This window comes from Brachyistius frenatus, unplaced genomic scaffold (assembly GCF_029030835.1).
Source record: "Brachyistius frenatus isolate BFR_SWC_R1_liver_20210118 unplaced genomic scaffold, ASM2903083v1 Contig_184, whole genome shotgun sequence".
Lineage (NCBI taxonomy): Eukaryota > Metazoa > Chordata > Actinopteri > Embiotocidae > Brachyistius > Brachyistius frenatus.
Window position 1 is genome coordinate 152,090 of NW_027210783.1, and position 20,834 is coordinate 172,923.

General features: G+C 44.3%; 2 protein-coding genes across 2 annotated transcripts; both read left to right on the top strand.

The window, feature by feature from the left end:
- Positions 1–2,242: 2,242 nt before the first annotated feature.
- Positions 2,243–8,830, top strand: coro2ab (coronin 2Ab). Its single transcript, XM_069718019.1, has 14 exons — positions 2,243–2,406; positions 3,394–3,597; positions 3,835–3,951; positions 4,121–4,270; positions 4,475–4,675; positions 4,775–4,891; positions 4,988–5,092; positions 5,257–5,353; positions 5,836–5,951; positions 6,062–6,152; positions 6,233–6,393; positions 7,792–7,959; positions 8,565–8,633; positions 8,720–8,830. Exons 1-14 carry the CDS (start codon positions 2,392–2,394, stop codon positions 8,783–8,785), a joined length of 1,677 nt encoding a protein of 558 aa, XP_069574120.1. The 5' UTR covers positions 2,243–2,391; the 3' UTR covers positions 8,786–8,830.
- A 794-nt stretch (positions 8,831–9,624) lies between these two features.
- Positions 9,625–19,716, top strand: LOC138632446 (arfaptin-1-like). The gene is made up of 8 exons (XM_069718018.1): positions 9,625–9,825; positions 11,745–11,844; positions 13,946–14,042; positions 14,636–14,757; positions 14,859–15,080; positions 15,224–15,381; positions 15,497–15,671; positions 16,534–19,716. Exons 2-8 carry the CDS (start codon positions 11,770–11,772, stop codon positions 16,687–16,689), a joined length of 1,005 nt encoding a protein of 334 aa, XP_069574119.1. The 5' UTR covers positions 9,625–9,825; positions 11,745–11,769; the 3' UTR covers positions 16,690–19,716.
- The last annotated feature ends 1,118 nt before the right edge of the window (positions 19,717–20,834 follow it).

Genomic DNA, 20,834 nt, shown 5'->3' on the forward strand with positions numbered 1-20,834 from the left:
TTGAATGCGTGTGTATGCGTTTGAATGAGTGTGAATGCGTGTGAATGCGTGTGAGAATGCGTGTGAATGTGTTTGAATGCGTTTGAATGCGTGTGTATGCGTTTGAATGCGTGTGTATGCGTTTGAATGAGTGAATGCGTGTGAATGCGTGTGTATGCGTTTGAATGAGTGTGAATGCGTGTGTATGCATTTGAATGAGTGTGAATGCGTGTGAATGCGTTTGAATGCGTGTGAATGCGTTTGAATGCGTGTGTATGCGTTTGAATGCGTGTGTATGCGTTTGAATGCGTTTGAATGCGTGTGTATGCGTTTGAATGAGTGTGAATGCGTTTGAATGCGTGTGTATGCGTTTGAATGCGTTTGAATGCGTGTGTATGCGTTTGAATGAGTGTGAATGCGTTTGAATGCGTGTGTATGCGTTTGAATGCGTGTGTATGCGTTTGAATGCGTGTGAATGCGTGTGAATGCGTTTGAATGCGTGTGTATGCGTTTGAATGCGTGTGAATGCGTGTGTATGCGTTTGAATGAGTGTGAATGTGTGTGTGTGAATGCGTGTGAATGTGAATGCGTTTGAATGCGTGTGTATGTTTATGCGTTTGAATGCGTGTGAATGTGAATGCGTTTGAATGCGTGTGTATGCGTTTGAATGCGTTTGAATGCGTGTGAATGCGTTTGAATGCGTTTGAATGCGTGTGAATGCGTTTGAATGCGTTTGAATGCGTGTGTATGCGTTTGAATGCGTGTGAATGCGTGTGTATGCGTTTGAATGTGTGTGAATGCGTGTGAATGCGTTTGAATGCGTGTGTATGCGTTTGAATGCGTGTGAATGCGTTTGAATGCGTGTGTATGCGTTTGAATGAGTGTGAATGCGTATGAATGCGTGTGAGAATGCGTGTGAATGTGTTTGAATGCGTGTGTATGCGTTTGAATGCGTGTGTATGCGTTTGAATGAGTGTGAATGCGTGTGAGAATGCGTGTGAATGTGTTTGAATGCGTGTGTATGCGTTTGAATGCGTGTATGCGTTTGAATGAGTGAATGCGTGTGTATGCGTTTGAATGAGTGTGAATGCGTGTGAATGCGTGTGTATGCGTTTGAATGAGTGTGTATGCGTTTGAATGCGTGTGTATGCGTTTGAATGAGTGTGAATGCGTGTGTATGCGTTTGAATGCGTGTGAATGCGTTTGAATGCGTGTGTATGCGTTTGAATGCGTGTGTATGCGTTTGAATGAGTGTGAATGCGTGTGTATGCGTTTGAATGCGTGTGAATGCGTTTGAATGCGTGTGTATGCGTTTGAATGCGTGTGAATGCGTTTGAATGCGTGTGAATGCGTGTGAATGCGTGTGTATGCGTTTGAATGAGTGTGAATGCGTGTGTATGCGTTTGAATGCGTGTGTATGCGTTTGAATGCGTTTGAATGCGTGTGTATGCGTTTGAATGAGTGTGAATGCGTGTGTATGCGTTTGAATGCGTGTGAATGCGTGTGAATGCGTTTGAATGCGTGTGTATGCGTTTGAATGCGTGTGAATGCGTGTGTATGCGTTTGAATGAGTGAATGCGTGTGAATGCGTGTGTATGCGTTTGAATGAGTGTGAATGCGTTTGAATGCGTGTGTATGCGTTTGAATGCGTGTGAATGCGTTTGAATGCGTGTGAATGCGTGTGTTTGAATGAGTGTGAATGCGTGTGTATGCGTTTGAATGCGTGTGTATGCGTTTGAATGCGTTTGAATGCGTGTGTATGCGTTTGAATGAGTGTGAATGCGTGTGTATGCGTTTGAATGCGTGTGAATGCGTTTGAATGCGTGTGTATGCGTTTGAATGCGTGTGAATGCGTGTGTATGCGTTTGAATGAGTGAATGCGTGTGAATGCGTGTGTATGCGTTTGAATGAGTGTGAATGCGTGTGAATGCGTTTGAATGCGTGTGTATGCGTTTGAATGCGTGTGAATGCGTTTGAATGCGTGTGAATGCGTTTGAATGCGTTTGAATGCGTGTGAATGCATTTGAATGCGTGTGAATGCGTTTGAATGCGTGTGTCAAGTGCGGCGGTCGTATCGGATTGTCGAGGAGGCGTTTGTGCGCGAGCAGCCGTGCATAAACAGCTCGGCTAATGTGGAAGCAGAGGCTGAACGTCATGGATCAGGAGTGAGCGCACGCACGCACGCACACACACACACACACACACACACACACACACACACACACACACACAGCCAGCCAGCCTTCAGGTGGATGCTGTCAGAAGTCAGCAGGACTGCAGACACAGAAGTTTTATTTGCAGTCCTTTCGCAGGAAAAAAATTGTTTTTAACATAGCAGTTGTCATGGTAACAGTATTATTATCGGGAACAGCATGAGTTTCATTTGCAGGACGGGGACCCAATGATTCCTTCATGATTGTATCAGAGGTAAGAGAACATCCTTTACATACATTTATATATATTTTTTTGTAATGTAACTTTAGTGATGATCAAGCCAACAGGAAGCGCTTCATTTATATTAATTTTGATAAAAGACCATAAAAACAATTCCCTGATAAAGAGTCATATGCGCTTCCTGTGATAATAATCCTGCTGCACATCACACAAATATGTGTTGGTCCTGCAGAGGGCGCCGAAGATGCTCGTGTGTATCGTCACTATTGTAACTGCTTGAGGTGGAGCAGTCACTTTACTCCCTGTGGTTCCCAACCTAGGGTTTGGGCCCCTCCAAAGGGTCCCTGGAACAATCTGAGGGGTCGAGGGATTGGTGGTAAAACTACGTTAATTGAAGTATTTCAGTGGAGTTTTTAGTAACATCACAAGGTGAAAATACTCAAAAGCATCAGAACTGTACGTCACTGCAATCAAGTAAAAGTACTTAGATTGATGCTTTTATCTTATTATCCCCCCTTTCTTCCTTTGTTCCTCTACTCTCCTGCAGTAAGGTGATCTTTTGCAGCTCCAGTAAAGGTCAAAGGTCAGGAGGAGGAAAGTGTCACAACAGGAAGTGTGTGTGCAGTTTATAAATAGTTAAAAGAGACAAAACGAGCCGTCCGGGACGATGGATTTATCTGTGTGTGTGTGTGAGAATAATTGGAAAGTTGAAGAAATTGATTTATTATTGATAAGATTATAAAAGCCAATAATGACAGCTGATTGCATTATTGATTAGGTCAGATAATGCCGCTGCTGAAGTTCCACAACACTATTATGAGATTATGTCGGTCTGATAAACGCGCACACACACACACACACACACACGCACACACACACACACACACGCACACACACACACACACACACACTCTTTTTTTCCATCATCTTTTTCCATCTGATGATTCTTTGTTGACGTGAAGCCGCTGAAACAGTTGAACCCCCTCTGAGCGTCGTCCTCCGGTGCTTCCTGTCCTCCAGACGATGTCGTGGCGTTCGTCTTTCCGCTGCTCAAAGTTTCGCCACGTCTTCGGTAAGCCGTCCACGAAGGAGCACAGCTACGACGGGGTGCCGATCACACGCGGTGTCCACGACAACCACTACTGCTCGACCAATCCCTGCTTCATCGCCGTGGTGACCGAGTGTGCCGGGGGCGGTTCCTTTCTGGTCCTGCCCATCCATCATGTATGAAGGCATTTTTTTAATTTTTCACTAGTTTCCTTCTTATAAACACAATAAAAGCAGAAATGAAGCTCTTTTGAGCTTCAGAGGAGTCGGTAGGTCACCGACGCAGGCCAGCTGTTTCCTGTCTGGTATTCGTTTAGTTGGCTCCTCTTTTTCCTGTAAGAGTAAACTAACGCCGGCTAAATGTGAAGTGGCGGTGAGGCCTGAGAGGGTGAAACGGTTCTGGTGCTCTCTCAGACAGGCAGGGTGGACCCCCAGCACCCGAGGGTGTGCGGTCACGGCGGCCGAGTCCTGGACGTCAAGTGGAACCCGTTTGACGACCACTGCGTCGCCTCGTGCTCGGAGGACTGCACTGTACGCCGGTCACGGTCGTCTCTGTGTGTTTACCTTTATCGTTAAGATGCGAGCTCACGTCAGACTCGCGGCCGGACTCGGCCCGAGGTTACCTTTTGGAGTTGAATGCTGCAATATGTTTCTTTCACAACAACAGTACATTGAAATCGGCGTGTGTGCGTGTGTGAAGGTGAAGATCTGGGACGTCCCCGTCTGCGGCGTCCAGCAGAACCTCACCAAGGCCAGGAAGACTCTGATTGGTCACTCCAGGAGGGTGGGGCTTATTGAGTGGCATCCGACCGCTGAGAACCTGCTGCTTAGCTCCGCCTACGACTACAAGGTCAGGCGCCTCATTGGTCAGTGCCAGTAGCTGTCACGGCATCACAACATTCAATTTAGTCCCAAAAAAAAAGGGGTTTATTAAATCAGCACTTTTGTTTTTATATCGTTTATGAATTTTGTTCAGTTTTATAATTTACCTGAACAATCGTTATTATGTTTTCATATCAGAACGGCCGTGACTGCGTCTCTCCTCCTGCCTCAGGTCCTCCTCTGGGATGTGTCCCAGGCTGGTCCAGTAATCAGGCAGCCGGTCCGGGTGGTGCTGATGCCGCTCCACCACCGCTACCCGTCCGAGACGCTGCTGCTGTCGGCCAGCTTCAACAGCGACGGCAGCCGGCTGGCCGTCACGTCCAAAGACAGACGGGTTCGAGTCCTGGACCCGCGGACAGGAAGCATCTTACAGGTGTGTGGTTTTAAAAACATTTTTTTTAAATGAGTTCATTTTGCCTGACCGTGTGTCCTCATGCAAAAATGTGCAGCGATGTAACTTTCATCTGTGCAGGTGTCCAACAGTAAGTCGCACAGGGCCAACAAAGTTTTATACATCGGAGGCCTGAAGATGCTTCTGTCCACAGGAAGTTCGCCCTGGAACCACCGACAGATCGTCCTCTGGGACCCCGTAAGACAAACATCAGCCTCTTTTGAAACCTGTTGTTTATCACGACGAATCAACTCTTTGGTTACATTTGATGGTAAATTTAAACTGTTTCCGCAGGACGACTTGTCTGAACCGCTCCATGAAGAGGACCTGGACGGGTCTGCAGGAGTTCTCTTCCCGTTCTACGACCCGGACACGCACATGCTCTACCTGGCTGGAAAGGTCCATAAAACAAACACATATGTCCGGTCAGGCGTCTCTTCATGCAGTCGGTTGGGTTCGAACAGACTGAACCAATGTAGGACCAACCGCTTCAGACAAAATCCGTCTGAAACACACCGACAGTGAAGAGGTGTTTGTGTTTGTGTTTGTGTTTGTGTTTCCAGGGTGACGGAAACATCCGGTACTACGAGCTGAGCGCCGAGAAACCTTACGTCCACTTCCTGACGGAGTACAGGTCGCTGCTGCCACAGAAAGGACTCGGTCAGATCAGCAAACATCCACACACTCACACAACCCTGCGAGTTAGTCATTTCAGACACTGCTGAATAATTCAAATAATCTCAAAGCTTTTTTTAAAATAAATGTTTAAGTTGCTACGTAACGCCGAATGAGGTAAAACGAGGGACACAACCGGCTCGCCGTTGGTCTTACATACGTTTTTTTTTCCCAATCTCAAAGAAACAAAGAAAGAAATCGCCGAAACTTCAAAGTGTAAGAAAAAGAGACTTCTCTTGGAAAGTAAAAATCCAAAACACAACTGCAGTTACCGCTTATCGCCACGTGTGTCGCCGAAGCAGAAATCCCTCCAGATTGTCGATTTAAAGTTTGTATCCTGATTAAAATGGATTTGGACCCTAAAACTCCCTGAAGACCCAAAAGAGACGTCGCTTCCATGAACTCGTCAGCTGTATTAAGACTTACTGAAGTCTGACTGATGTCTCTGACCTCCGACCTCACTACAGGGGTGATGCCAAAGCGCGGCCTGGACGTGAGCGCCTGTGAGGTTTTCCGATTCTATCGTCTGATCGTGATCAAAGACCTGGTGGAGCCTCTGTCCATGATCGTACCGCGAAAAGAGGTCGGGAAGACGCATCCACCTCACTTTTCTTTATGTTGCAATCACTAAAGATGACGGCAGGAACAAAAGGACAGAAAGTCGTCTTACAGCGTTCAACTCTGTCCTCCCAGTCAGGAATCTTCCAAGAGGACCTGTACCCGATGACATCTGGAAACCAGGCGGCCATGACGGCTCAGGAGTGGCTGCTGGGGATCAACAGAGGTCAGTGGCCGACAGGTTCGTAATAGATATCCAGTTTTTCCCATCGTGGCTACCGACAGACTCTTACATCTCTCCACCAGGCCCAGTGCTGATGTCTCTGAAGCCGGGGACTCGAGTAGCCAACCCTTACCCAGAAACCCCGGCTGAGAAGGGGGTGGTGAGGCAGCGGAGCTCCCTCGGGCTCCCGGTGGGTCCAGCTGTGGGTGCGGTGACGATGGTACACATAAACTTTATGGAGGAGGTAAACGACTTTCTACGCTCTGAACTCACTTTCTGTGATTTATTTGTATGAATCAAAAATATTCATAATTAAAACTGCAAGCTGTGATATGTGACGCGGCCGTGGAGTTCATCAAGTCGGTCCGATAAATTCTGCAGGAGTTAGTTGAAGGTGCAACATGTGCAAAAAGCCAGAAATGGCCACTAAATTCAAAATGGCGGACTTCCTGTTGAGTTTAGCTCACGGTGCTGATAGACTTTTTTCTAGATCTGGGTGTGACGCACGTGTTCACCGAATTTCGTTCATGTAGGTGAAAGCAGCCCTGAGATCTCATTTTAGGGGGCGCTAGTGAGCCGTTTTGTGACGTCTTCCAAAAAAAACTATAAAATACCAAATTCTCCACTCGGGCTGATTTCATTCGTTTTTGAACGAGTTAAAGCTGCCAAAGACGTAACCTCGACTGGATTTGACCTCGACTGGATTTGACCTCGACCGGATTTAACCTCGACTGGATTTAACCTCGACTGGATTTAACCTCGACTGGATTTGACCTCGACCGGATTTAACCTCGACCGGATTTAACCTCGACTGGATTTAACCTCGACTGGATTTAACCTCGACTGGATTTAACCTCGACCGGATTTGACCTCGACCGGATTTAACCTCGACTGGATTTAACCTCGACCGGATTTGACCTCGACTGGATTTGACCTCGACTGGATTTAACCTCGACCGGATTTAACCTCGACTGGATTTGACCTCGACTGGATTTAACCTCGACTGGATTTGACCTCGACTGGATTTAACCTCGACCGGATTTAACCTCGACCGGATTTAACCTCGACTGGATTTAACCTCGACCGGATTTGACCTCGACTGGATTTAACCTCGACCGGATTTAACCTCGACCGGATTTAACCTCGACCGGATTTAACCTCGACCGGATTTGACCTCGACCGGATTTAACCTCGACTGGATTTGACCTCGACCGGATTTAACCTCGACCGGATTTAACCTCGACCGGATTTGACCTCGACCGGATTTAACCTCGACTGGATTTAACCTCGACTGGATTTTACCTCGACCGGATTTAACCTCGACTGGATTTGACCTCGACTGGATTTAACCTCGACTGGATTTGACCTCGACTGGATTTAACCTCGACTGGATTTAACCTCGACTGGATTTGACCTCGACTGGATTTAACCTCGACTGGATTTGACCTCGACTGGATTTGACCTCGACCGGATTTAACCTCGACTGGATTTGACCTCGACTGGATTTGACCTCTCAGGACCTGAATCTGCTTCGGTTGAACTTCCACTGAATTCTGATTTGGGGACGGATCTCTTCTCGTGAACTCTTACTCTCTTTTTTTTACCTCCTGCGTGGTGGTTGTGCCGCTGCTCTCTTTCCGAGGCCTTCCTGGAGGAGCAGCTGGCCTACCAGGACGCCAAATACCCCCGAGACCTGAGCGATCTGTCGGGCTGGCAGCCGGACGAGACGCAGATCCCTCAGTGGACGTACGGCTGCACGCCGCACTGCTGCGAACCCGCCGAGCGGCCGCCGCCGCCGACCGAGAGCGAGGTCAGAGGGCGGTTCTTCTTCTTCTTCTTCTTCTTCTTCTTCTTCTTCTTCTTCTTCTTCTTCTTCTTCTTCTTCTTCTTCTTCTTCTTCTTCTTCTTCTTCTTCTTCTTCTTCTTCTTCTTCTTCTTCTTCTTCTTCTTCTTCTTCTTCTTCTTCTTCTTCTTCTTCTTCTTCTCTTCTTCTTCTTCTTCTTCTTCTTCTTCTTCTTCTTCTTCTTCTTCTTCTTCTTCTTCTTCTTCTCTTCTTCCTCCTTCTTCTTCTTCTTCTTCTTCTTCTTCTTCTCCTCCTTCTTCTTCTCTTCTTCTTCTTCTTTCTTCTTCTTCTTCTTCTTCTTCTTCTTCTCTTCTTCTCTTCTTCTTCTTCTTCTCCTTCTTCTTCTTCTTCTTCTTCTTCTCCTTCTTCTTCTCCTTCTTCTTCTTCTTCTCCTTCTTCTTCTTCTTCTTCTTCTCCTTCTTCTTCTTCTTCTCCTTCTTCTCCTTCTTCTCCTTCTTCTTCTCCTTCTTCTTCTTCTCCTCCTTCTTCTTCTTCTTCTTCTTCTTCTTCTTCTCCTTCTTCTTTTATTTTCGCGTTCAGTTTCCCGCTTCATCCCGCTGTTTGTGTTTCAGCTCCTGCAGGCGTTTTACAGACAGCAAGACGAGATCAGAGGTCTGAGGGAAGAGCTTCACCACAAAGATGTGAGCACACCATCTGAACTTAAAATGGAAAGGCGGTGAAGAGTGAGATCCAACGTTTGAGTGACGTGTTGTTTCCTGTTCTGCAGGTGAGGATCGATCAGCTGGAGCTGGAGATCAGAAACAACAGAAACAACATGAGGGCCAGCTTCTGATTTCGACCGGTCAACCGCTGTTTTTAGAAATACTCCCCAATAAAACTCACTCACGTTGATGTTTCTCCACCGTTGTCTTCTTTCAAAGTCGCACACCCAAAAAAAACCGGCGTGTTTCAGAGGAAAGACAAGAAAAAGCTCAACCTCCCTCCAGGTTTCGGAAATAAACGGGAATTTGTATGTGAATCATTTTAAATGTTCGTCGCCGCCTCAAAGGGACATTTCAGATCGTAAGCTTGACACCATTTAATATAAAAAGATGGAAGTGATAGTGAATCACTGCAGTCACGTCAGATGTTTGCGTGTTTTGGACCTGCTGTTGGTTCATAACTGGATTTTTTTTGTTTTAATAACCAACGATTGTAAAAGAAAGAGGATCAACTAAAAACATAAGAAGACAACAACGGGGCGATTGGTTAATTAGCCCGTAGTTTACGTTAAAGCTCGCTTGTGTCCATTTTTAGCGAGATAACAAGAAAACAGCCAAAGCAAACGCTACTTTGAATTTTTTCCATAATTTATAAAATAATATTTAGTTTCGTTTACAAACTCATTATTTGACTTTTTGTCACAGAATTTGTAGCTATTGTAAATTTATTTTAATAAAAAAAAATATGGCGTTTTGAATGCCTTCCACGTGATTTTTTTATTGTTACTAAATGAAGACATTGAATGCAGGACTTATAACCGAGTATTTCAACACGGTCTTAACTCCAGTTTTACGTCATTCACAGCTGATCCTGTCTGACCGGCTGATGTCACCGCCCCTCCGGGGAGCACAGGGGAGGAAAACAAACGCGCCTCCTCGCTCGGGGGGGAAAAAAGAAAAACGTGCAGTAAACACTTCCGGGGATGTTTGACTTTTCTCGCTTTTGGCTTCACAACTTTTTAATCAGTCAAGTTTTCAGGTTGTGAATTTGAAATATGAGGAGTTGACGGCAGCGAGAAAAACAAGAAGGAGAAGAAGAAGAAGGAGGAGGAGGAGGAGAAGGAGAAGGAGGAGGAAACAGGAAACAGGAGTTTGTTTGAAAGCTGTGAAGGTAAAATCTGCCTCCGCCCGTTTGTTTTCTGTCCATGAGAGAATAAAAACCATTTCATCTGTTTTTTACTCTCCGTTTCGTCACTTTACGACGTGTTGAAATGTAGAAACCGAGTTCCGGCGTGCAGAACAAACATGAAATGAAACAGCCCTGATGTTATTGTCTGCCAGGTGTTCCTAATAAACTGGCAACCGAGTGCCGATTCAGACATATGAAGGAAAATAAGACTAAAATACACCAATTAAAGGCAAATAAATGAACTGTAATGTCTCAAACAGGCCAGAATGAGCTTCTTAACAGCGTTAATTCAGTTTAAATGACAGATTATTTTCTGTATTTAATGCAGCACTTTGTGCATTTAACGTCACATTGTGTTTTTATTGTAATTACAGCTGTTAAATCTGGGTTATTGCACGCCCGTCCATTTTATTCAACGTTGTATTAGTATTTTAAAGCGTTTAATCGATTGGTCGAATCAATGAAGTGCAAACAAAACAAGAAGTGTTTTAGATTCGAGATTCTTCCAGTGAACTCTTTGGATTGTGAACATGAACACTGTCATTAACTTTTTGTAATTTTATTCCAGCCATATGCACCTCGTACTTTGTTCATCCTCCTTTAAATAAAACGTATATTAAAATAATTCACACAAAAAAACTTTAAAGAAATGTAGAAAATAAAAGAATAAGGGTGTAAACTGTTGAATACAAACGTGCAGTTTTATGCAAAAAGAAGCAGGAAGCAGCGATATCTGATGTTTAAGTGAACTGCACATTTACATTAGAGATGAAATAGATAGTAAATAGTGGCGGAGCAGGTGGGATGATACAGATGGTGCCATCTTTACCTGTCACTCACTTTATTTATACAATTTCAGACCAACGTTTCTCAGATTAAACAAGTGCACAAGGGAAGTTCATCTTCCTCTTACCAAGCAGAAGTACAGGTAACTCCATATCTAGTGGAAGTATTATGTGCATATATCGTTGTGCAGAGTTTATTTTTTACTTTAAACGTTGGGACATGCCACATTGAAAATTGTAACTTCATTTTTGGGGGTTTTGTGAGGTCAAAGGTCGCCCTTTCTTCGACAAGCATTGTCCCATCACACCCTTAAGATGAGGCGTCTGCACTTTGCACTTATTGGAGATAAAGTTTTAGGCGTGGAAATCGTATCGCCCGTCCTCTGTTGCAACGTCTCAGCAAGGCCGAGTGACTCAACGGTTCCATAAAGAGTGAATTATTCAACTGGGTTTTATTTATTGTGCAAAAATCACCACATCAAAACGAAACCGGGACTTTTATTTTGGCGATCCCTCCGACCTGCTGCTCTTTTCTCTCTCCGCTCACTCCACCCGGGCCGCCGGTCACCTCGGAGCCTGGTTCTGACGGAGTCTGGTAGAGTCTGGCTCTAGCAGGGTCTGGTTCTGACGGAGCCTGGTTCTAACGGAGTCTGGTTCTGATGGAGTCTGGTAGAGTCTGGTTCTGACGGAGTCTGGTTCTGATGGAGTCTGGTTCTGACGGAGGCTTTTTTTTCTTTCTTTCTTTCTTTCTTACTGTTAAAAACAAAGATGAGCTGAGATAACTTTTTTGGGGGGGGGGGGGGGTATTTGTTTCTGTATAAATTGAATTGAATTGCAGTGGACGATTGTGACCACTAGATGGAGACAGACGACCGAACATGAGTGGTCGTGAGGGTACGAAGCGTTTGAGTTGATTTGATTTTTGACTTTATTGATCCCACAGTGGGGAAATTCGGTCGTCATAGCAGCATAGAAAGAACACAAAGGTGAAAACACAATATGAATAAATACACACATTCATCACAGAAGATTTAAACTGCTTTAATTTGGCTTTATTGAACGCAGGGTTAGGGTCATCCAATAAGACTCAATTTAAATGTTTTCTCTTTGGTCCAGACGAAGAGGACCGAGGAAGAGGAGGATGGAGGTGGCGGTGCAGAGAGGCGGAGTCAGCGTTTCGGCGTCTGGCGTCGTATCGGAGGAAACTCCTCCGGCGGTGAGACGGCATGAAAACTTCTTCTTACTGTCCAGCTCTGATGTTTCTGATCTCCACTCAACGTGTACATTTAGACCAAAAACCTCTCTGTCGCTCCCCGGTGGCTGGTTGCCGTATTGCTTACTCATGCAATCATCCAATCAGCCAACGCGGAGTGTTTTTTTGTTTTTTTTATCCCGCTGATCTCGTCAGACTTTCATCACAAACGAAAGAAAAAAACAGCTCCAGTGAGGGAACACCTTGTTGACGAGAGAGGTCAGAGGTCAGAGGTCAGAGGTGGTTGGAGCTGACAAGAGAAGCTATACGGTATCTAACCCTCGTCAGTAAGTATTGAGAGTTATCGAGTGTCGATTGATTCAAGACGTCGACTCGAAGCCTCGTTTTTGATCCGCTCCTGTTTGCCCCGTTAAAATTACGGCATCTTTACGAGCTCAAATCTTTGTTCGCAAAATAAAAGCCTTTTTATAATACGAGGCTTTTATTGTGAAACGTTTTGCAGGAACCTGTTGAGAACACTTCCGATGAATAACCCAGACGCTAGCGTATATTTGTCTTCCTTAAATGAAAGCGATTTTTAAGATATTTCGTCCACGGCTTTGGAACTTTTTCATCGCACCTCGTAAATAAAAGAGGATGTAATCGAAGAAAAAAAAAATTTGATATGTAAATACAGAGATCAAATTAAAACAAACAAATAAAAGTATTAAAATAAACAAATAAAAGTATTAAAACAAACAAGTAAAAGTATTCAAACGGTGGTGGAGCCGCGACTGCAGAATAAAACTGTGTTGTTGTTATTGTTTTTGTTTTTTTTGAAGAGTTTTTGGGTGGATTTTCTCTTAAAGAGCTCGTCGTAGAAACCAGGAAGCGTCTCCGACCTTTGGAAAGAGCGAAGGTGGTCTCCGGCAGGTCGCTCTGCGTCACTGCATGCATCGCTGTCTCTTCGATGAGACGCAGCACCTCCGAGTTCATTTCCTCCGGCCCACCGAATCCTCCACAGTGTGTGTGTGTGTGTGTGTGTGTGTGTGTGTGTGTGTGTGTGTGTGTGTGTGTGTGTGTGTGTGTGTGTGTGTGTGTGTTTGTCTGTCTCTGTGAGGACCTGTGTGAGTGTTGCAGACTTCGGTAGCGAGGACATTTGGACCGGTCCTCTCTTCGGGACACACTCGGGGCCTGTTTGGGGGTCCAGACCCGGTTTTCGGGGTCCGGGTTTGGGTTGCCGTGTGCGCGTGATGTCATCGCTGGTCCTCACAGAAGACACGAACGTGCGTTTCGTTCCCTCCCGTCCACATCGGGTGACTGTTTCCTGTCTCGAGCGCTCCAGTGACCTCTGACCTCTCTCGCCCGACGCCGATCGCAGCAGGGAGCCGCGATCTCCGCGGTGACCTGGCAACCTTTTGATCTGATTGGCCCCCGTGAGCTTGCGGTTCCCACGGTGATCCTTCCATACGTTGTCACGGTTGCCTTGATTCCTGACCCTTGACCTCTTTACTGTCGGGTATCACTGATGTTTATGGAGCTGAGACTCGTGCTGCGTTCAAGAACTGCTGGAAATTTGAGGAATCATGCAGCTTTTTTTCTCATCCTTCAGACTTTTTCACATCCAGTTTAAAACTAAATTCAAGTGTCGAGTCTCAGCTCAGTTTTTACGAACTGTGTGTGAGATCAGACCTTTAGATTCAATGAGCGCAGAGTTTACGTGTTCGAGTGTAGAAGCTGTTTTTAAGGTGTGAACCATAAACTATATAAAAGTGGACGTAGTTTCCGGGTCTGAAAAATGAGATCAGTACAGAAGTGCCATAAACTGCAATACCACCAAGTGCCACTAGGTGCTGTCAATAATAATATTAAGTCAATAATTTTGCTTGCTAAAGTCACTCCTTCTTCTTAGTTTTCTGGAGGTCCATCTGAAAATAATCCCTCATTCATTAGAAAAGAAGATTCAAGAAGACCTGGTTTTGGGGGCGTGTCTGTTTGATTGACAGGCCTGTGGTGCTGTCTGCCTTCCACCTCCATTTCTGGACGACTTTAAAACCAACCTGCAGGAACTTGAAGCAGCATTTTCAACCGTGAACTTTTTCACCTACGCTGACGTTCTTTACAGGAAGGAAACAGCAACTGTAACCACAGAGACGGTGACGTCACCGCCGGTCCGGCTGAAGCAACGGCAGCGGTCGCCACGGAAATGCCGCAAAGCAAAGGTAAAGGTCGTAATATCATCTTGATTTTCCTTTTTCGCAGTTTACGGCTTCAGGATCCGCTGGCGTTTTTACTTTGAGACGATCCAAACTTTAGATTAGAACCTGCAGCGATGAGTCGATTCATGGATCTGTTGGTCGACAGGAAAGTTTGCATGTTGAGTTTTATATGTATATTTATATAAAAGACCAGAAAAAAAACACCAAAATTCTGGTTCCAGCTTCTCCAGTGTGTCTCTTCTGCTGCTTTCCGTAATCTTCTACGAATAAATTCATTGTATACTAAAATTTTTAAGTTTGGGACATTTGCATGCGTCACTTGATTCAGAGAAAAATGCAACTTTATAAACCTAAAAATGTTATAGGTAAAACGCCGAATTGACAAAATTTTCAACAGTTTACTCAATTCTAAAATAACTATTAGTTGCAGCTCAAAATTCATTTATCTTTGATTATATTTGAATATCAATAAAATAATGAATGAATCTTCACCGTGATGGCTTTGTGTTTCCATTATCAGACAGTCAAGTAAATAAATTTGACTTCTCTGATGGTATTTTATTCAAACTTGCATCCACGTTGACCTTTGACCCCAGCTCCTGACCACCCAGCGACTCCACGGACTCCAAAGACCGGACCTGTGGTTGTTCAAGGCAACAAGAACCTGGCCGGCGAGAAACTGCAGAGTGTCCGCAAGTGGAGCATCACCGCATATAAGGTGGGCGGAGTCTAACTGCACTTTCTGTTTCCATTCCCGCGGAGCAGATATAATCAATAATTATCGGTCCGATCGGGAATCGCGCTCGTTCTCCCCCGCAGTGCACCCGGCAGGCGCTGTCGGAGAAGCTCGGCCGCGGATCTCGTACGGTGGATCTGGACCTGGAGCCTCGACTCGAGCTGCTCAAAGACGACCGGCAGCGCTACGATCACGTGACCAAGCTGGCTCAGACGCTGGCCAATCAGCTCGCTCAGTTCACGGTTACCCAGAAGACCCTGGGGGACGCCTTCGCCGAGCTCAGCCTCAAAACACCGACGTTGCACGTGAGCCTTGGGAAAATATTGGGTGCCAAAAAAACAGCTAACTCGAATATAGAATAGTGTTTTTCTGGGAATGCCCGTCGCTAGCGGAGAGTAGACGCGTTAAAGCGTTTAAATCAACCGATGTTGTGTGATTTGTGCGTCAGGTGGAGTTCGGCGTGAACGCGGAGGCCCAGAGGTTTCTGTCGAAGAGCGGCGAGACTCTGACGACGGCCGTCACCACCTTCACGTCCGACATGAACACTCTGGTCAACAAAACCATCGAGGACACCATGTCCAGCGCCAAGCAGTACGAGGCTGCCAGGTGGGTGGAGAACGCACGCCTCTGACTACTTTCAGGAGGACTAATTTGCTATGAATTCTGGGTAAATTAAGCCATCTCACCGTCGATGACCATTGTCACTTCCCTACACTTCCAGGGTCGAGTATGATGCGTACCGAGTCGACCTGGAGGAGCTGAACCTGGGGCCCCGGGATGCCGTCACCCTGCCCAAACTGGAGCTGGCCCAGAAGAACTTCCAGAGCCAGAGGGAACGGTACCAGAAGAGCCGAGACGACCTGTCCGTCAAAGTCAAGCTGCTGGACGAGAACAAGGTGAGAAGAGTTTATTTTAGAAAACTTGGATACGAAGAAACGTTCACGAGTCTTTTAACGGTCACGTAACGGTTGGTTCTGTCACCATCCCACCATATTATTATTTTTTATGTCTTCTCATTATTTGTGTGCCAGTTTTTCCAAACCAGTCAAACCTTTTTTTTTCAAGCTGTATTTGCACATTTTTAGCTTGTATTGAAGAATCTACATTAGAGAGATGACCAAAGATGTGCAAAGAAAAAGGTTCAAGTAAAACTCGTACCACAAAAGCATCCCATAAAGTCTCCCTCTCTTTTTGTTTTCATTTTTACTTGGCATTTTTTTATTTTTTCCCCTCAACGTTTTTCGACTTCCACTGCAAAATTTAAGCTGTTGAAAGTGGAACAAGACGAGGAGGGCCGTGACCGGAAGGCCTTATTTTTCATCTGTCCCATTCTTCTCTAATATCTCAGGAACGTCTTCAAATTTGGCACAAACATGCACTTGGTCCTGAGGATGAACTCAATAGAAGTTGAGGGTCAGAGGTCACTCTGACATCACGTCCGCCCCATTCTCGTGAACAGTGTCTTGAGGGAATTTCCTAAATTCTCAAACACGACTGAATTGGTGACACTAATCTTGAAACTGTGTTTAGAATCTATGCTGTTGGATTTTAAAATCTGTAGCTGCTTTTGCAGCAACATCCATATTTGAAGCATCAAAAACAGTATTGGGAGTTTTATTTCCAACCCTACATGTCACTGTTTAGTAGCATCTGAGGTATTGTACATAAAGGAGTGTGCTCAATCTAAGATATAAAGTGACATAAGAGCTATAAATGCGAGCCAGTACGAACTTGACTGATTACTTTCCATCTCTGCAGGTGAAAGTTCTCCGGAACCAGTTATGGCTGCTCCACAGCGCCGTCGCGGCTCACAGTTTGTCCTGTCAGCATTTCCTAGAGCAGAACATTCAACAAGCTGGCGAAAACCTCGGCGACCCCAGCGTGGGCCCCCCCTCCTGGCTGGAGGAAAGTTGACGCAACAATGAGACGACAAAGATTCATCGCATGGCAGGTGGACAGATGTGAGTGCGGAGGAGCTTGTGGGATTGAAGGATGCTGTGTGGGGGAACGTTTGGGAGTAGAAGTGTTCGGATGGATGTGAAATTGGGAATACTTTGGTAGGTAGGTTATTTCTACTGGAGTGGAATTACATTTTCTAGATTTGGGATGGATTTCCAGCAGACCGGGTGATTAATTGCTGCAGGAATTGGGAGTTAAAATAATTATATCGGATATCTGGAAAGGTCTCAACATGTGGTGGGACTGCAAAAAAAAGTCTTGAAAATGATTCTGAAATTATATTTAGGAGATTATCTCTCTGTCTTCACCCTACGTATATTCGCAGACAATGCAGTACTGTTAAAGAGAAACACAAACACATGCACCCCTTCTGGCTTCCTTTCCTCTGTCTCAGTGTTGGGACTAAACCCATCTAATCCTCTGCGAAGCACTAAGCCTTTCTTTGAACTTTAAAAAAAAAAACAGCCGCTGCTGTCGGAAACTCACGGCGACTCAAAGTGCCTCAACACTCCTGGAAAACAGCGTCACAGCCGATAAGCGCTGCTACAGTCCTCAGCAGCTCCGGTTGGCTGCTCGACCTCTCGTCTCTCATTGTTTTATTTGCAAAGAAAACTTCTAGACGAGCAGCTTGTGGTTTTTTTTTTAATCAGCACCGACCATCACTAACACCAGAATATATCAGCTGGAGATAAATGGAGTTAAAACTTGATTTGTTAAAACATCAAAATGAATCGGCCAAGAAAAAGTACAGATCTCAGTTGAGTTTTTGAGTTTGAGTCATTTTAAGCTTGTCTTATTGGCTGCTCGTCATTTCCTTCTCCGATTTACATCACAAGCAGCTCAACAACCTTGTAGAGACCAATCATTTGCATCAGATGTTGCTGAACGTCGACGATGCAAGCCGGTTCATTGGTTATCAAAAGTTGGTCGTCGTCATTCTTTCAGACAATATTTCATCAGGAAACAAAGTTTTGGAGCCTTTTTTTCAAGCTACACCTTGATGAAAGATTTGGACATTTGATGAACGACCTCCTGTAAACTCAACTAGCGGGGAACCAGCATTGACTTACTGAGACCAATCATTTTCTGCAAGCTAATAATGTGTCAATGTGTTGTTAAGGCCGGGTTGGTTGTCTTTTCAATAGTAGCCAAGGTTTTATATTTTGAGCCACTGTGTCCTGTCAAACGCTTCTGGACATCATCACGGCTGCACTCCTCAAAGAAGATGCTTTTGATTAATGGTGAACTGTATTTTGTTAAAGAACGACTTGTATTGTCAGCTGTTCTCTTTACATGGTTTACATCAAAAAAATGTGTCATTGCTACGAACCCAAAAAAGAATACCACTATGTCGATGATGTTGCCTCATTCACAGGTAAAAAACGGTTGGTTGTAGCAACAGTTAATCACCAGCTGAAGCTTTAGTATTTATTTACTGTCTGTCGAATCAAACGCTCTATTGTCATCAGTTTTTTTTTAACCCCAACCGACGACAAGCTGCACACATACGACTTCAACAGAACTCAAATTGCGTCCATCACAGGAACTCGTATACACACTCCAGTTGATAAACGGCTTCCTCGTTTTGACATTGTCATCAGCCACTTGCAAAAAGACCTTAAGAAGTTTTACTATTAATTATTTGAAAGGCTACTTTATCATTATTGTGTTAGCCATGATTAAAGTTTGAAACCAAAGGCCTACAATTATATACTTCGCAGATCCCTTTAGCTTTAAATACGAAGTCTGTAAAGTTATATTCAGTTTGGTTGGAATTACTAAATACATTTGCTGCTTCCTTGTTTACCTTTTCCAATTGGGACCATTAATTTAGTGACTTTTTAGTGGACAAAATAACAGTAAAAGGTTCTTTTAAAATAATGGGGCAAAAGTTCAATTAGCTTCCATCACAATATGGGCTGTTTCTGTTATTTTGTCCACGTACCGTATCTTCTCGCACTCTTTGCACTCTATTCAAAGCATAATCTGCCTTCTCATGATGTTGTGAGATGAAATGTTCTTTCGTGACTCCAAATGTCTTTTTTGACATGTATGAACGTTTTTGTTTTTGTGTGTGTCAGTATACCTCAACAACAGCACCAACTATGCAACTATGACTGTGGACGTTTTTGTGCAATAATGACCCAAACACCTTCTTGCCTTTTAAAACATTAAACGTACACCACCAAAATAAAATTTGGCCTTTAGAAAGGGAAATTTACGCTCAAGTTAAAAACGTCAAACTGTTGTTGTGACCTCAAGGTTCGACATCTCCAAGAATTTTGTCATTTTTGTCATCCCGAGATCCACTTACGATCTTTTCTTCCTGAGTTTTCAGCTGCATCTGGAACGTCTTGGATGGATGTAGTTTCGGTAACCAAAGCAAATTCAAAGCGACATCTTACGAGCAACCTCCATGTCAGTTCTAGGAAACCTGGGATGCGGCTGAAAGCTCTGGTGAAAAATCAAATCAGTTGACCTTGAATGGATTTTTCTTGATCGGTGGGCTGTTGAAGATTAGAACAATTACTTTATAAATGTCAAAGTTTTGATCACTAGAAAAAGATCAACCGCAGTCTTTCTTAAATATGTTGAAGCTGCCGGACTTTTACAAGTTTTTATAAAAAAAAACAACTTAATATAAAATGTGTTCTGTGCAGTTAACTGTAAAGGAATAGTTCGGGGTTTTTTCGGCAGGTGAATGAATGTTTTTTTCCCAGTAGCATCAGGGTTGGTTTTCCGCTGTTTCTCCTCCAACAGACTGATGACCAGTCAGCTTTTTTTTTCTCAGGTGCTCGTTGCAAAAATAAAATCCTCTTAGAATCAGACTGCCAAAACCTGAATAAGTCTCAAGCCAGCCTGTAGTCCACGTCTACCCGCAGGACTAAAGTAAAGTGTTGTAGACGCCAAATGAGGACCAAATGTGCATAAATACCAAATTGTTTTGAATCTTGTTTGTCAAATCTACCAATAAAAACAACTGAGTGCAAAAATAGGACAGATGTTTACTTTGTGAGTTTCTGCTTATTGCCTCATTTTGAATTCTATTGGTTTTAGTTTCATTTGTGTTTTTCATCATTTCTTTTTCTCCCGTCAGATTTCAGGTTCTTTCCACAGTTTGGTGTTTACCTCCTCCCCCCGACGCTGGTTTTTCCACTCCTTCCTTGAAACGTGTCCTGTTGTGACGAGTTCTTGCAGAACAGGGTTGAGTTCTCTTTCTGAAAAATCGTACCACAAAACCTTCAGTTTGTTATCAAGAGATGTTATTTTCTTTGTTCACAGACAGAAAGGTTTTTGTTGAAGAAAGTTGTTGATTTGAGGGGTTAAATTACACTTTTCAAAGGTTTTAAATGACTTTAGCATTTTCTTTCTGGCTGCGGGAGGTAATGTTGGTTCTGTGCATTGGTCATCGCTTTTGAGAGAAATATTTCAACATATTAATTAGATTGCCATGAAATCAAACACAAGGAGAGAGTGCTAACCGCTCAGGTTTTTAGTATTTTTTTTAATTCCCTTTAGAGAAAACGATGGTTCCCCCTATAAACTGGGCCTCGCAGAGCTGCCAGTTGTAATTTGTCCTAAATTTCATCTTCTATCTTGACTTTTATGCTGCAAAATTAGATTTAAGGGGACATTTTGTTCAGTTCTTGCATTGCATTGTGGGTCGACATTAACTGCAATTCAACATTAAAAAACAAACACCGAAACGACCCTGGAAACATCTGGTTTTCCAGGTGTGGACGCTCTACAGACTCGCAGCAGAACGGCTTAACATGCAGAGGAAGTGTTTCTGTCTTTAAATGGAGGGATTCAGAGTCTGGTCTGTTTGTGGTGCTGTTGCTCTGATTGCTTTAAAGAGAGGCAATTATTCACCCGGCAACACCAACACAAACCGGACTCTGCTGTTTTGTCTGTGTGAATGTGTTCTCTTGCATCCAGGCTCGTTTCCCCCCCAAACATCAGAATAGACTTCCTGGTAACAAAGACTCGCTCTCTTCTGCTTTAGGAAGAAGATTTGTATTTTTTTAATGGTTCATCTTTGGACCGAAGCGAAGTGTTGATTAACTTGTCTCGCCTGTAAAAACATTTGGTAGGTTGTA

Bases quoted from the DNA above. Each gene is read 5' to 3' on its own strand.
- coro2ab (XM_069718019.1), top strand. The intron at 4,892-4,987 runs GTAAGACAAACA...CTGTTTCCGCAG, and splicing joins AGATCGTCCTCTGGGACCCC to GACGACTTGTCTGAACCGCT. The intron at 6,153-6,232 runs GTCAGTGGCCGA...TCTCTCCACCAG, and splicing joins GCTGCTGGGGATCAACAGAG to GCCCAGTGCTGATGTCTCTG.
- LOC138632446 (XM_069718018.1), top strand. From the start codon at position 11,770: ATGGAGGTGGCGGTGCAGAGAGGCGGAGTCAGCGTTTCGGCGTCTGGC. The intron at 15,382-15,496 runs GTGGGTGGAGAA...CTACACTTCCAG, and splicing joins AAGCAGTACGAGGCTGCCAG to GGTCGAGTATGATGCGTACC. The intron at 15,672-16,533 runs GTGAGAAGAGTT...CCATCTCTGCAG, and splicing joins AGCTGCTGGACGAGAACAAG to GTGAAAGTTCTCCGGAACCA.